The sequence below is a fragment of the Stenella coeruleoalba genome (assembly GCF_951394435.1).
Source record: "Stenella coeruleoalba genome assembly, chromosome: 7".
NCBI lineage: Eukaryota > Metazoa > Chordata > Mammalia > Artiodactyla > Delphinidae > Stenella > Stenella coeruleoalba.
Genome location: NC_137153.1, coordinates 72670603 through 72688010, shown reverse-complemented (window position 1 = coordinate 72688010; position 17408 = coordinate 72670603). Strand labels below are relative to the sequence as shown.

General features: G+C 42.3%; 1 protein-coding gene across 10 annotated transcripts in view; it reads right to left on the bottom strand.

The window, feature by feature from the left end:
* PIP5K1B (phosphatidylinositol-4-phosphate 5-kinase type 1 beta) overlaps positions 1–17408 on the bottom strand; it is a 423928-nt gene that overhangs the window by 165131 nt on the left and 241389 nt on the right. Inside the window, exon 1 of one of the 10 annotated variants that reach the window (XM_079925693.1) lies at positions 2889–2921. The exons of the other annotated variants lie outside the window; for them this stretch is intronic. Coding sequence (XP_079781819.1) covers positions 2889–2897 — 9 coding nt within the window. The 5' untranslated portion in view covers positions 2898–2921. Of the gene's footprint in view, positions 1–2888; positions 2922–17408 lie in introns of those variants that run through there. 10 annotated transcript variants of the gene reach the window in all.

Genomic DNA, 17408 nt, shown 5'->3' with positions numbered 1-17408 from the left:
GGTGGGATTGTTGGGTCGTATGGTAGTTCTAGTTTTAGTTTTTTAAGGAACCTCCATACTGTTCTCCATAGTGGCTGTATCAATTTACATTCCCACCAACAGGGCAAGAGGGTTCCCTTTTCTCCACACCCTCTCCAGCACTGTTTGTAGATTTTTTTGATGATGGCCATTCTGACTGGTGTGAGGTGATATAGAAGACCTAAACAGACATTTCTCCAAAGAAGATATACAGATTGCAAACAAACACACAAAAGAATGCTCAACATGATTAATCATTAGAGAAATGCAAATGGAATAGATAAAGTTTGATTTGAAAACTGCTTACTCGTTTTGCCATGGGTCCATAATCAAAATTTCCTTCACTGATCTATGATAAAACACATAGCATTGGAACACCAATATTTCCAATTTACTACTTTTCTAATATTAATCCATAATTAAATTGACAATGTTATCTTGGAGGAATAACATACGTGTGTGTGTGTGTGTGTGTACACATAAATGTGCATGTGTACATAAATACTTTCAATCAACATAATAGGAGAAATAGCAGAATAACTCAATTTAGGAAAATCAGAATGCATTCCTCTTAAGGGTGAAAGTGTGGCATATTTTTATGCCTTGCAATGTTTAATGTAGTACCATGTACACAGCACGAGCTAAATAAATACTTAAATCAGTGGTTCTCAACCAGGGACATCTGACATTGTCTGGAGACATTTTTTGGTTGTCATAACTGGTGATGGTGGTGGTGTCACTACTGGCATCTAGTGGGTAGAGGCCAGGGACACTGCTAAACATCCTGCAGTACACAGGACAGCTCATAACGAAGAATTATCGAGCCCCAAATATCATTAGTGCTGAGGCTGAGAAACCATGCCTTAAATGAATGTAATAAAGATCATGTTTTATTAAAAAAATATTCCTTTTGAGTTATCATTTTCACTTAGCAAATCCAAGACCCAGCTCCACTTTCCCACATGCTTTTTTTTTCTTTTTTACTTCTTCTTGCTTTTAATGTCAAAAAACATATCTCCTTGAAAAAATGTATCCTCTTGATTTCTATGATAGAACATGGTCCTGGGCCCACTTCCACCTCTTCTGATAGTCTCTCATGTCTTCACTAACGTCTCATATTTTTTTTAATTTTTTTGCGGTACGCGGGCCTCTCACTGCTGTGGCCTCTCCCGTTGCGGAGCACAGGCTCCGGACGCGCAGGCCCAGTGGCCATGGCTCACGGGCCCAGCCGCTCCGCAGCACGTGGGATCCTACCGGACCGGGGCACAAACCCGTGTCCCCTGCATCGGCAGGCGGACTCTCAACCACTGCGCCACCAGGGAAGCCCCTCACATTTTATTTGTTATAATTGCAGTGCCCCTAAAAGTTTGATCCTTGATCCTTAGATTTCCTTAATTATGCAATCAATCCATTCCTAATGGCTTCAAATACTGGAACTAACGGCTCTATGCATGACTCTCAGACGTTTTAAACCTACTTGGATGCGACTCTATCATCACAAACACAGTATATACGGCACCAAACTAAATTTTATCTTACAACCAATCCACCCCCCCTGCCCCGAGACTGGTTTCCTCTCCCAAGGTTCAGTAATCCTGTCAACCAAGGTTGAACCCCAAACAAACCACATCTTGCACAGGGCGAGGTCCCCAGTAAATACTTGCTAACTCCCCTTGAAATGGCCACGATCATTCACACCGCTCAGGCACCTCCACTCTACAAGCAGTAACAATCACTTTCCCATGGAGTCATCATTGAATGGCTCTGCTTACTTCACTGCAAATATTACACCACCCTTAGGGTGAGGAAAACTACCTATCCCTGTCCCTGCAGGAGGTAAGAGAAACATCTTGGTGTTTTTCTTTTTTACTTATGATCCCAGAGCAAGATGGCAAAAGACTGAGAGTCAAGCCCAAATAGTGCAACCAGTGCTTAAAAAACAAAAAGTTGCTATTTTAATACTCCCGCTCTGAGCTCAGCAATGCCAATTGGCATCAGTGACCTTTTGTACCAATAGTTCTGACTCCTGAAGGCTGAAATGAATTTTTCTCATTTTAACCTCACATAAAAATTCAAGAGATTTCTCTTCTATCCATCACTCGGGGCAGTACGGCACAAGACATCAGCATTTTCCAGAGGACCCAACATCCCGAAACGTTCTGTTCCAGACCTATCAACAGACTCACATGCTCTCAAACTGCTTTTCCTTCCCCGCATCCCACCCCGACTCTGCTTCCAGAACTACCTGGATTTCTGCTGAATTCAGTCACTTAGGGCTTCTTGGACTGGAACATCTGTCAAACATGGAGTACCCAATTCTTTGTCAACCACCCACCACGTCCCCCCTCCCACACCCCCAGGAACAGAGGGTGGTCAAAGGTGCAGGAGGATATATCTGGTATTTTCAAACCTTAGCAAGTCGGGGATTCACTGGGACACTTGTTAAAACAGACTGAAAGCACAACTACAGAGACAGTGTAAAGATCAGTGGTTGCCAGGGGCTGGGGGAGGGGAGGCGGAGCACAGAGGATTTTCAGGGCAGGGAAAAGACTCTGTAGGATACCTTTGTGATGGACGCACATAATTATGCATTTGTCTAAACCCACAGAATGTACACCGCCAAGAGTGAACCCTAATGTAAACTATGGACTTTGAGTGATTATGATGTGTCCACGTGGGTTCATCGGTTGTAACAGTGCACCCCTCTGGCGGGGGATGCTGATAATGGGAGGCTGTGCATGTGTGGGTACAGGGGGTGTATGGGAAACCTCTGGACCTTCCTCTCAATTTTGCTGTTAACCTACAACTACGCTAAGAAGCAAGTCTTAAAAAAAAGTCATTAGGCACTGAAAAAAAGAAAAGCGACTTACGGGTTGCATCTCCAGAACTTCTGATTCTGAAGGTGTGCGGTGAGGCTCAGGCATGTGCTCTTGCTCTAAGGAGCATTAAAAAAATCTCTGTCCTGTGGTATAGGATTAAATTTTGAATCCCCGAAGGAATAAGATTTTGGAAAGGACCCCGCTGACATCTGTTTAGTTAAACCAAAAACCAGACTTGTAATACTATTACTTTCCTTTCAGGCTCCTTAAAATGCAAGTGCTTTGAAGAGAGATATAAAAGAAATCATAATAAAGTTAATCTTTTTTGATCAACTATTTGTGCCAGGCACTTAATATATACACAACAACAATTATAATCACAATCTACCATAATCATAGCACACACTTATAGAGTGATTACAAAAAGGCAGGCACTACTCTAAGTGCTTTTGGTTACATTAACTCTTGTATCTTCACAACGACCCTGTGAGGTAGGTACTATTATTATCTCCATCTTACTGACTCAGGAAGGTTTAGTAACTTACACTAGGTCACACAGCTAGTGAAGAGGTGGAGCTGGGACTCATACCTGGGGAGTATGGCTCCTGAGTCCAAGTTATAAAGTACATGTTAGTATCTCTGACCTCATTTAAGCCTTTCAAGGACACTGAAGGGTAGCGACAATCACACCCATTCTACCCGTGGGGATCTAAGGCTCAGCAAAGTTAACTGACTTGCCCCACTCACATTGTTAGCGCGTGGTAGTCTGGCTGCAAAACCTGCGCTGCTTCAGTGTTTCTTTTTTTTTTTTTTTTCAAAATGAGCCTGGAATCAGAGTTGGAAGCTCTGTCTTAAGTCTGGCTGTTTGACCTCAGCAAAGGAAGCAGCTCTGTGGGAGCCATTCCTCTTGATGAAAATAGGGATAAAATATTTTATTTGCTTCTAATCACAGCCAACCATGGGTAAGCGTAAGAAAAACCTGTAAACCACTTGGTAAACCCGTATGAACTCCATTGTTAAGGTCACTACTGATAACTTTGGGAGGAAGAAACAAAAGGAGATATTCTGCTGCCACGGGAGGATCGTCACCCCAAGGTTTCCTCCTCCCCATCTTTGTGTAAAATTAAATGCTTTAGCATTGACGTGTTGGGGTATAATTAAAAAGCATCTTGTCTATTTCATGGAAACGTCCACTTGTATTCACTGTGGCATGTGGTCTTTAGAGCCACCAGCAGTAAAGGCCCCATTACCTGACATTTTCCCATTGGACATTAGGCGCAGTGGCCGGGATGGAAGAAACCATAGTATTTTCTGACACAATCACTCTTGGGCAAGATGTGCTTTAAAATTACGAGAACACTTTGAAATGCTAGCTGGAGAGTCTCTGATTAGCAGACTAGTAAGTCATGATGACAAAGAACCTGCTGTGTGTAGTGCCGGTGTCTGCTCCTCTAGAACCAGCAGTTCTTTCCCTGAACACTCTGAGAGAAAACTCTCCTCCTTCCTCGGGGATGCCACCAACAGAGCAGTGAGTCTGTAACGAGTTGGCAGCTTCGCACACACACACTCAGTGCCTCCAATTTTCTCTGTGTGGCTTTGCATATGCTCTAAATATGCTGAGATGTGACCATTTCCCCTTTGACCTCTGTGAAAACATATAGGTTTAGATTTCAGAACACAGCCAAACAGAGTCTATTTTTAATTCGGGGTTTTTTTTCAAGGGCTAAGTGGAGGCAACATATTGTGTGGATACTAGGAACACCTCTAAAGCCTCTGATACTTGGAGAAAGAACCAGACCACACCACAAAGGCAAACCACACACACTTAATTTCATAGTTCCTCTTTACTAACCCAAATTGGTTCAGCAATGATGGCAATACTAAGAAGAAAATTAAGGTCAGCTTGCATTTGGATAATATGTTATGGTTTTCACAATATTACCTTTTAATGATTGCATTTGATTGTCACAGTTGTTATGTGGGTAGGTGGGGTTTTAATGCCCATTTTATAAAGAAACTGTGGCTGTGGACGATTAACTTGACCTAAGTCCCCTGGCTAGTATGTGGTAGAGCCAGGAGTGATATTCTGGTCTAGAAGGTACCAGTTCAGGGCTCTACCAGTGTGCACTGCTTTACCTGCCTGAATTTTCTCTGCAGGAGATGGATGTGACTGAAGCCGAGACGTACTTGAACCGTGAGATAATAATGATGATACTATCAATGAGACTAAGTGTCTATGTAAGCCCACTATTAGGGGAGCAATGATCCCGACAACAGTAAGATTTTAAAGCTCTTACACTGGTTACAGGAAACTGCTTTCTACAGCACATTGTCTATGAAATTAGATCACTTAATATGCAATCTGATATCACCGGCTTTAAAAGGAAGCATGAAAACATTTCAAGTCAACAGCATTTTCCTCCCTAAGGTGACCTGATAACCTAATTACAGGATTATAGCCAATATATACATTACCAGGGTGATTTTTTAAAAAGCACAGATCTAATCTTGTCACCATCCTGCTCGAAGCCTTCTAATGGGTCTGAAGTATCCTCACCACAGGATTAACTCCAAGTACCTTAGCTTGACACGGAAACCATCGATGATATTAGACCCTCCGTACCTCCCACTGACTCCTGCATGCCAACATAAAAAAAGATCCTAAACACACACACACTACCCTTTGAGCAAGGGGACCTTACAGGTCCATGAACCCCTAACAACTATGTGTGAAATTTTCTGCTATGTGCATTTTTTTTCCAAGGAGGGGGTCTAATGCTTTCTCTTTATCTCAGAACATCCATTTTCTCAAAACCACAGATGTAGAGAGGCTAATTCTAAGTCAGAGATGTTTACTGAGAAGGACCTTAAACAAGGCCATTAAAACAAATGGTTCAGTAACACCTCTTAAGAGTAAGAGGAGACAATCCTTGCTCAGCCAGGGAGACCCCGGCCCCTCTTTCCCATCTGACAGCTCAAGTCCAGTTCTAGGTTCTCCCTCCCGTCTCTGAACCTGAACTTGGCAAAGAGGGCAGAGATTTCTTGCTCATCCCAATGAGAGAATTAAGGAAAAAGAAAGGGATAGCTTGCACAAAACTGGCTGTAGGACTATGGACATGGGATACCTTGTGAGCAGGCAAGCCTAAAGCTTTCTGAAAGGAGGCAGGACTGCCTCTCACCTGCAGGTTCCCCAACCCATTTCTCCAGTCCCTCCTTGCTGTGTTGGTTTTCTACTGCTGCTGTAACAAATGACCACAAGCTTTGTGTCTTCAAACAACACAAACGTATTACCTTACAGCTCTGGAGGTCAGAGGTCCTAAAATCAAAGTGTTGGAAGGGCTGCATGCTATAGGCTGTAGATGAGAATCCAGTTCCTTGTCCCTTCAAGCTTCTAGAGGTAAATCATATTCCTTGCCTCACGGCCCCGTCCTCCATTTGCAAAGCCAGTAGCATCTTCAAATCTTTCTTAATGTCTCTCTTTGTCTCCCCTGTTTTTGTCATCACACCTCCTCTGATTCTGACTCTCTAGCCTCCCTCTTACAAGTACCTCTGTAAGTACACTGGGCCCATCTGGATAATCCAAGATCACTTCCCCATCGCAAGATCTTCAACTTAATCACCTCCGCAAAGTCCCTTTTGCCATGTAAAGTAAGATATTCACAGGCTCTAGAGATCAGGGTGTGGCCATCTTTGGGTTCCCCATGATTCTGCACACCACACTCTATTTCAGGGCTGACTCCAGCATTTCTTCCAGGGTTGCACAGGCAAAGAGAAGACTTCCCCTCAAAACTCCATTCAGTCACAGGCTGTTCATTCGTTTAACAAAGATCTGAGAATTTTCTGTGAGCTAGGCACTGTGCTAGATGTTGGGGAAACCATAAACCAAAAAAAGACATTGTTGTTGCTCTCATGAGACTTTCTAGTCTAGTAGGTGAAAGAGATATTAAAGATACACATTCATGGAGGAGCTTCAAGATGCCGGAGGAGTAAGACGTGGAGATCACCTTCTCCCCCACAAATACATCAGAAATACATCTACATGTGGAACAACTGCTACAGAACACCTACTGAATGTTGGCAGAAGACCTCAGACCTCCCCAAAGGCAAGAAACTCCCCACGTACCTGGGTAGGGCAAAAGAAAAAAGAAAAAACACAGACAAAAAAATAGGGACGGGACCTGCACCAGTGGGACGGAGCTGTGAAGGAGGAAAGGTTCCCACACACTAGGAAGGCCCTTCGCGGGCGGAGACTGTGGGTGGTGGAGGGGGGAAGCTTCGGAGCCACGGAGGAGAGCACAGCAACAGGGGTGCGGAGGGCAAAGCGGGGAGATTCCCGCACATAGGATCGGTGCCGACCGGCACTCACCAGCTCGAGAGGCTTGTCTGCTCACCCGCTGGGGCGGGCGGGGCTGGGAGCTGAGGCTCTGGGCTTCGGTTGGAGCGCAGGGAGAGGGCTGGGGTTGGCGGCGTGAACACAGCCTGCAGGGGGTCAGCGCACCACGGCTAGCCTGGAGGGAGTCCGGGGAAAAGTCTGGACCTGCCGAAGAGGCAAGAGACTTTTTCTGTCCTCTTTTGTTTCCCGGTGTGCGAGGAGAGGGGATTAAGAGCGCTGCTTAAAGGAGCTCCAGAGACAGGTGCGAGCCGTGGCTAAAAGCGCGGACCCCGGAGACGGGCATGAGACGCTAAGGCTGCTGCTGCAGCCACCAAGAAGCCTGTGTGCGAGCACAGGTCACTCTCCACACCCCCCTTCCGGGGAGCCTGTGCAGCCCGCCACTGCCAGGGTCCCGGGATCCAGGGACAACTTCCCCGGGAGAATGCACAGCAAGCCTCAGGCTGGTGCAACGTCACGGCCTCTGCCACCGCAGGCTAGATCCGCATCCGTGCCCCTCCCTCCACCCGGCCTGAGTGAGCCAGAATCCGAGAATCAGCGGTTCCTTTAACCCCGTCCTGTCTGAGCAGAGAACAGACGCCCTCCAGCGACCTACACGCAGAGGCGGGGCCCAATCCAAAGCTGAGCCCAGGGAGCTGTGCGAACAAAGAAGAGAAAGGGAAATCTCTCCCAGCAGCCTCAGGGGCAGCGGATTAAAGCTCCACAATCAACCTGATGTACCCTGCATCTGTGGAATACCTGAACAGACAACGAATCATCCCAAATTGAGGAGGTGGACTTTGGGAGCAACGAGATATATATATATACTCCCTTTTTCTTTTTGTGAGTGTGTATGTGTATGCTTCTGTGTGTGATTTTGTCTCTATAGCTTTGCTTTTACCATTTGTCCTAGGGTTCTGTCTGGCTTTTTTTGTTTGTTTGTTTTAGTATAGTTTTTATCGCCTGTTATCATTGGTGGATTTGTTTTTTGGTTTGGTTGTTCTCTTCTTTCTTTTTTTTCTTTATTACTTAAATAATTTTTTTCATAATTATTTTTTATTTTAATAACTTTATTTTATTTCATTTTATCTTCTTTCTTTCTTTCTTTTTCTCCCTTTTATTCTGAGCCGTGTGGATGACAGACTCTTGGTGCTCCAGCCAGGCATCAGGGCTGTGCCTCTGAGGTAGGAGAGCCAAGTTGAGGACATTGGTCCACCAGAGACCTCCAAGCTCCACGTAATATCAAATGGCGAAAATCTCCCAGAGATCTCCATCTCAACGCCAAGACCCAGCTCCAATCAATGACCAGCAAGCTACAGTGCTGGACACCCTATGCCAAACAACTAGCAAGACAGGAACACAACCCCACCCATTAGCAGACAGGCTGCCTAAAATCATAATAAGTCCACAGACACCCCAAAACACACCACCAGACGTGGACCTGCGCACTAGAAAGACAAGATGCAGCCTCATCTACCACACACAAGCATGAGTCCCCTCCACCAGGAAGCCTACACAACCCACTGAACCAACATTAGCCACTAGGGGCAGACACCAGAAACAACGGGAACTACGAACATGGAGCTTGCAAAAAGGAGACCCCAGACACGGTAAGTTAAGCAAAATGAGAAGTCAGAAACACACAGCAGAGGAAGGAGCAAGGTAAAAACCCACCAGACCTAAAAAATGAAGAGGAAATAGGCAGTCTACCTGGAAAAGAATTCTGAATAATGATAGTAAAGATGATCCAAAGTCTTGGAAATAGAATGGAGAAAATACAAGAAACGTTTAACAAAGACCCAGAAGAACTAAAGAGCAAACAAACAGTGATGAAAAACACACTAAATGAAATTTAAAATTCTCTAGAAGGGATCAATAGCAGAATAACTGAGGCAGAAGAACAGATAAGTGACCTGGAAGATAAAATAGTGGAAATAACTACTACAGAGCAGAATAAAGAAAAAAGAATGAAAAGAATTGAGGACAATCTCAGAGACATCTGGGACAACATTAAATGCACCAACATTTGAGTTATAGGGGTCCCAGAAGAAGAAGAGAAAAGGAAAGGGACTGAGAAAATATATGAAGAGATTATAGTTGAAAACTTCCCTAATATGGGAAAGGAAATAGTTAATCAAGTCCAGGAAGCACAGAGAGTCCCATACAGGATAAATCCAAGGAGAAACACACTAAGACACATATTAATCAACTATGAAACATTAAATACACAGAACAAATATTAAAAGCAGCAAGGGAAAAACAACAAATAACACACAAGGGAATCCCCATAAGGATAACAGCTGATCTTTCAGCAGAAACTCTGCAAGCCAGAAGGGAGTGGCAGGACATATTTAAAGCGATGAAGGGGAAAAACCTACAACCAAGATTACTCGACCTAGCAAAGATCTCATTCAGATTTGACGGAGAAATTAAAACCTTTACAGACAAGAAAAAGCTAAGATAATTCAGCACCACCAAACCAGCTTTACAACAAATGCTAAAGGAACTTCTCTAGGCAGGAAACACAAGAGAAGGAAAAGACCTACAATAACAAACCCAAAACAATTAAGAAAATGGGAATAGGAACATACATATCGATAATTACGTTAAATGTAAATGGATTAAGTGCTCCAACCAAAAGACATAGACTGGCTGAATGGATACAAAACAAAACCCTCATATATGCTGTCTACAAGAGAGCCACTTCAGACCTAGGGACACATACGGACTGAAAGTGAGGGGATGGAAAAAGATATTCCATGCAAACGGAAATCAAAAGATAGCTGGAATAACAATTCTCATATCAGACAATATAGACTTTAAAAAAAAGAATATTACAAGAGACAAAGAAGGCCACTACATAATCATCAGGGAATCAGTCCAAGAAGAAGATATAACAATTGTAAATATTTATGAACCCAACATAGGAGCACCTCAATACATAAGGCAAATACTAACAGCCATAAAATCGACAGTAACACAATCATAGCAGGCGACTTAAACACCCCACCGTCACCAATGGACAGATCATCCAAAATGAAAATAAATAAGGAAACACAAGCTTTACATGATGATACATTAAACAGGATGGACTGAATTGATATTTATAGGACATTCCATCCAAAAACAATAGAATACACTTTCTTCTCAAGTGCTCATGGAACATTCTCCAGGATAGATCATACCTTGGGTCACAAATCAAGCCTTGGTATATTTAAGAAAATTGAAATCGTATCAAGTATCTTTTCCAACCACAATGCTATGAGACTAGATATCAATTACAGGAAAAAAAACTGTAAAAAAAAAATACAAATACATGGATGCTAAACAATACACTACCTAATAACCGAGAGATCACTGATGAAATCAAACAGGAAATCAAAAAATACCTAGAAACAAATGACAATGAAAACACAACGACCCAAAAGCTATGGGATGCAGCAAAAGCAGTTCTAAGAGGGAAGTTTATAGCAATACAATCCTACCTTAAGAAACAAGATACATCTCAAATAAACAACCTAACCTTACACCTAAAGCAATCAGAGAAAGAAGAACAAAAAAAATCCCAAAGTTAGCAGAAGGAAAGAAACCATAATGATCAGATCAGAAGTAAATGAAAAAGAAAGGAAGGAAACGATAGCAAAGATCAATAAAACTAAAAGCCGGTTCTTTAAGAAGATAAACAAAATTGATAAACCATTAAGAAGATAAACAAAATTGATAAACCATTAGCCAGACTCATCAAGAAAAAAAGAGAGAAGACTCAAATCAATAGAATTAGAAATGAAAAAGGAGAAGTAACAACTGACACTGCAGAAATACAAAGGATTATGAGATTACTACAAGCAACTCTATGCCAATAAAATGGACAACCTGGAAGAAATGGACAAATTCTTAGAAATGCACAACCTTCCGAGACTGAACCAGGAAGAAACAGAAAAAATGAACAGACCAATCACAAGCACTGAAATTGAAACTGTGATTAAAAATCTTCCAACAAACAAAAGCCCAGGACCAGATGGCTTCACAGGCGAATTCTATCAAACATTTAGAGAAGAGCTAACACCTATCCTTCTCAAACTCTGCCAAAATATAGCAGAGGGAGGAGCACTCCCAAACTCATTCTATGAGGCCACCATCACCCTGATACCAAAACCAGACAAAGATGTCACAAAGAAAGAAAACTACAGGCCAATATCACTGATGAACATAGATGCAAAAATCCTCAACAAAATACTGGCAGACAGAATCCAACAGCACATTAAAAGGATCATACACCATGATCAAGTGGTGTATTCCAGGAATGCAAGGATTCTTCACTACATGCAAATCAATCAATGTGATAAACCATATTAACAAATAGAAGAAGAAAAACCATATGCTCATCTCAATAGATGCAGGGAAAACTTTCGACAAAATTCGACACCCATTTATGATAAAACCCTCCAGAAAGTAGGCATAGAGGGAACTTACCTCAACATAATAAAGCCCATATATGACAAACCCACAGCCAACATCGTCCTCAATGGGGAAAAACTGAAACTATTTCCACTAAGATCAGGAACAAAACAAGGTTGCCCACTGTCACCACTAGTATTCAACACAGTTTTGGAAGTTTTAGCCACAGCAATCAGAGAAGAAAAAGAAATAAAAGGAATCTAAACTGGAAAAGAAGAAGTAAAGCTGTCACTGTTTGCAGATGACATGATACTATACATAGAGAATCCTAAAGATGCTACCAGAAAACTACTAGAGCTAATCAATGAACTTGGTAAAGTAGCAGCATACATAATTAATGCACAGAAATCTCTGGCATTCCTATACACTCATGATGAAAAATCTGAAAGTGAAATTAAGAAAACACTCCCATTTTCCATTGCAACAAAAAGAATAAAATATCTAGGAATAAACCTACCTAAGGAGACAAAAGACCTGTATTCAGAAAATTATAAGAAAATTGAAAGAAATTAAAGATGATACAAATAGATGGAGAGATATACCATGTTCTTGGCTCAGAAAAATCAACATTGTGAAAATCACTATACTACCCAAAGCAATCTACAGATTCAATGCAATGCCTATCAAACTACCACTGGCATTTTTCACAGAACTAGAACAAAAAATTTCACAATTTGTATGGAAACACAAAAGACCCCGAATAGCCAAAGCAATCTTGAGAAAGAAAAACGGAGCTGGAGGAATCAGGCTCCCAGACTTCAGACTCTACTACAAAGCTAGAGTAATCAAGACAGTATGGTACTGTCACAAAAACAGAAATATAGATCAATGGAACAGGACAGAAATCCCAGAGATAAACCCACGCACATATGGTCACCTTATCTTTGATAGGGGAGGTAAGAATATACAGTGGAGAAAAGACGGCCTCTTCAATAAGTGGTGCTGGGAAAACTAGACAGCTTCATGTAAAAGAATGAAATTAGAACACTCCCTAACACCATACACAAAAATAAACTCAAAATGGATTCAAGACCTAAATGAAAGGCCAGACACTATAAAACTCTTAGAGGAAAACATAGGCAGAACACTCTATGACATAAACCACAGCAAGATCCTTTCTGACCCACCTCCTAGGGAAATGGAAATAAAAACAAAAATAAACAAATGGGATCTAATGAAACTGAAAAGCTTTTGCACAGCAAAGGAAACCATAAACAAGACAAAAAGACAACCCTCAGAATGGGAGAAAATATTTGCCAATGAAGCAACTGACAAAGGATTATTCTCCAAAATATACAAGCAGCTCATGCAGCTCTATATCAAAAAAGCAAACAACCCCATCCAAAAATGGGCAGAAGACCTAAACAGACATTTCTTCAAAGAAGATATACAGATTGCCAACAAACACATGAAAGGATGCTCAACATCACTAATCATTAGAGAAATGCAAATCAAAACTACAATGAGATATCATCTCACACCAGTCAGAATGGCCATCATCAAGAAATCTAGAAACAATAAATGCTGGAGAGGGTGTGGAGAAAAGGGAACCTTCTTGCACTGTTGGTGGGAATGTAAATTGATGCAGCCACTATGGAGAACAGTCTGGAGGTTCCTTAGAAAACTAAAAATAGAACTACCATACGACCCAGCAATCCCATTACTGGGCATATACCCTGAGAAAACCGTACTTCAAAAAGAGTCATGTACCAAAATGTTCACTGCAGCTGTATTTACAATAGCCAGGACATGGAAGCAACCTAGGTGTCCATCAAGACATGAATGGATAAAGAAGATGTGGCACATATATACAATGGAATATTACTCAGCCCTAAAAAGAAACGAAATTGAGTTATCTGTGGTGAGGTGGAGGGACCTAGAGTCTGTCATACAGAGTGAAGTAAGTCAGAAGGAGAAAAACAAATACCGTATGCTAACACATATATACGGAATCTAAGAAACAACAACAACAAAAATGTCATGAAGAACCTAGGGTTAAGACAGGAATAAAGACACAGACCTACTAGAGAATGGACTTGAGGATATGGGGAGGGGGAAGGGTAAGCTGTGGCAAAGTGAGAGAGTGGCATGGACATATATACACTACCAAATGTAAAATAGATAGCTAGTGGGAAGCAGTCACATAGCACAGGGAGATCAGCTTGGTGCACTGTGACCACCTAGAGGGGTGGGATAGGGAGGGAGGGTGGGAGGGAGGGAGGCACAAGAGGGAAGAGATATGGGGACATATGTATATGTATAACTGATTCACTTTGTTATAAAGCAGAAATTAACACACCATTGTAAAGCTATTATACTCCAATAAAGATGTTCAAAATAATAATAATAAAATAAAAAATAAAGATACACATTCATAGTAGGCAGTGATGCAAACAACAGTGTGATGTGACTGAGGCCGAAAGTGGGGGTGGGGGATCCAGTTTAGAATGGGTGAGTTAGCAGAGGTGTAGCAGGAACGACATGCAGGCTGAGATGTGAAAGGTGAGTTGGCAGGTCACGTCAACGGAGTCTGGCTGTATGCCCACCACGTGCCAGGCACTCGTCTACAAATTGGGGATACAGAAGTGACCTGGCCAGAGTCCTTGCCCTCAAGGAATTGAGAGTCACATTAGGAGGTCAGGGGAGTCGATTTCTAGACATAGAGAAGCAGCAGTTTAGTGACCTGAAAGCAAATCACTGTGGGTAAATTAAGGTGGGCATAACGGAGAACATCGGAATTGGAGGCTGCAAAGATGGGATGAATCTAGGTCTGAGCCTTATCGATCCTGTTAAGGGTTTGATGTGTTTCAATAAGGGAACGGTTATTGTCTAGTTTGAAAAAGTTCACTCTGGCTGCCGTGTGGAGAACAGACTGGAGAGCACATATGAGGAAAAGTGATTAGGAGAAAATGGTCATGGTTCATATTGAGATGTGCATGGCTTAGAGTAGGGTGATCAACAAGACGATGGACAGAAGAGTTGAATTTGAAATACATTTTGGAGGGAAATAAACAGAACTTGCTATGAACTAGAAATGAGGGAGAGAAAAGTACTGAAACACCTCCTGGCGTTTTCCTTGAGCAGTTGAGAGGACTGAGGTTGCTTCACTGAGTTGGGGAGACTGAAGGAGGAACATATTCTGGGGGGAAGATTAAGAGTTCCATTTGAGATGCCAATGAGACATCCAAACGGAGGTGTCAAGATACAAGTCTGGAGCTTAGAACAGAGGTTTGGGCTGAAAATTCGAATTTGAGTGTTTTGAGCATATAAATGGTATTGAAAACCAAAGGGCTGGATGAGTAACCTAGGGAGAAAGGGGAGTTCTCTAGAAGGGCCTTGAGCACAGTCAACAGTTAGGGTGGAGACAGAGAAAGGAGAACCTTTGGGGGAGATTTAGGAGTGATTACAGGAGTGGGAAGAAAATCAGGAAAACATGGCTTCAGAAAAACTGAGAAAACCACATGAAGAATTTGAAGTGACAACAGTCTCAACAAGTGGCTCTTTCATTTGATAATACGAATGTCACAGTTTGGAATATCTAAAGCTATGCATTAAATTCTCTATTCTTTTCTCATTCATATCACTGATTCATAGTCCAAGTACAGATCTAAAATATTCGACAAAATTATTTGATAAACTCCAGTCAACTTATGCCTTCATTGAAACCATATTTTAAAAATGTTCTAGAACTTTAAAAATATTACATTAAAAAAGCAGGATACAAAATACGTACAATAAAATTTGAAAAAGAAAAACTCCAAATGTTTTATACACAACCACAGAGGAAAACAAGACAGGAAGGAAATACATCAAACTGTATGATTATCTCTGGGTTGTGGGATACTGGGTGATTTTTTACTGTCAAGTCTTGTACTTATCAGATTTTCTAAATTTTGTGTTCCAGGCAGGAATGGAAACGTCCTTCAATGAAAGCACTTTTACTATGTTTATAAATACATTTTGAAGGATGACAAAGGCATGCTTAGGATTTGCTCATTTCTTAAAATCTCGTTTTCTTCTAAGTCAAGGCCTCTAGCTAGAAACCCATGTAACTATTATACTCTTATGAAGTGTAATCATAATGAACTTTATTATGGGAAGGGGAAGAGTTGGGGAAGCTTCTTTCTCTTTTCTGACTGATTGTCAGAGGGAGCAGGAAAGGTCTGACTTGAGAGGGGTACAGTTGTAAGATGCCCCAGGCACTCAAGGCTCACCAGGTGTATATGTACACCTCTTTCTCTTCCATGCTGCTTTCACAGGGTCGGCAGTTACCCCTCTACATGGTGGTTGCATCTCCCCTTTAGGGGAAGAACACATCTCCTTCTGGCTGGTAGGTCCATGCTGCTCCTCCAGGTCCTTACCTGGACAGGCTCAGTGATGACCATACAGCAGCTTTATCTCTAGCTTAGTGTCCTCAACTGGTCACATTTCATTTATCTGCCACCCTCCCTAAGAACCCTCTCTTAGATTTGCCACCATCAGAGCAGCTGACCAACAATTCTCTCGTTCTTTCAGTTTCCCAGAAAATACTACAGTTCACTGCATCCCCCAGCCTGCAGGGGTCATATCACATTCACAGTGGTCTCACTGAAGCCCCGTTTCCTTAGGCTTAAGATGACGGGCAAACCCTCTCCTAATCCCAGTCCCCCCTCAAAGGGGTAACTCATGACATCAACAACTCTCTCCAAAATTCTTTTTCCAGTCTCCACATTTCACAAGGGCCAGCCAAGCTCTTTCACAGACCAGGATGATCACTGCAGTGGTCTGAGACCACCTCCTTTCCCAAGTTCCGCGTGGAGGACTGGCACCCTTTCAGCTTGCACTGTCCTTCACTAATTCACAGGTCCTGCTGCTAAAACGTGGGGCTGTGGTCAGTGGCATCAACTGGTTTCTGTGTTCCTTTCCACCTGTCATATGACTGCCAGACTCACCATTCTCAGGTGTTTTTGTTTGTTTGTTTTTGTTTTTAAACACCATCTCCCAGCATAAAAACCTTCAATGTTTTTTCACTATCTGTAGAAGTGAACCTCAATTCCTTGCTTGGTCTTCAAAAATTTTCTACAATCTACTTCCTGCTAATGCTAACTGCAGTAATACATAAATTTCCAAATTCTAACTTCTGTAAAAAGCACAACCCTGAAATCTGGTGTCTTAATTCTATACACGTTGATTTCTCAATCAGGAATAGTCTTCTATGGTTTTCCCTGATTGGTGCTCTGCTTCCCTCTATTGGTTGGCATCCTGTATCCTTGTGGCTGTGACATCCCCTAGGGTCTCAAAGTCCTTCAAATCCAGCTGGCTGATAGAAGGAGCAGGAATGGTGAAGGAACACCCACTTTCCACTTCTGACTACCTTTGCCAGAAGTCACCGTGCAGGATACTTACCCCAGGTCTGCTACTCAGCCATTCTCCATCCTACTCTGTGTCCTGGAACATTCCCTGTACAACTACATTAAAGTACTTCCTATCCTTCTGGCTTCCAGTTGGATTTGGCCAATAGGACGCCTCCACAGAAGACTGACGAGAGGCTGGAGAGTGACATCAGGGTGTCCACTCCCCTCCTTCCCTTACCTCGGGTTTGACTCAGGCTGCTGTGTCCTTCTGAGGGTTACAGCTCCTTTCCTTTCTTGTGGGCCTCTCCAGATAACTCCTATTCTAACTCCTAGAAACTGTACCATTCTCTTCTCTCTCAGGTCTAAAAGAGCTAACGGGGTAGGGTTGGGCTTCATGATACTATACTATCC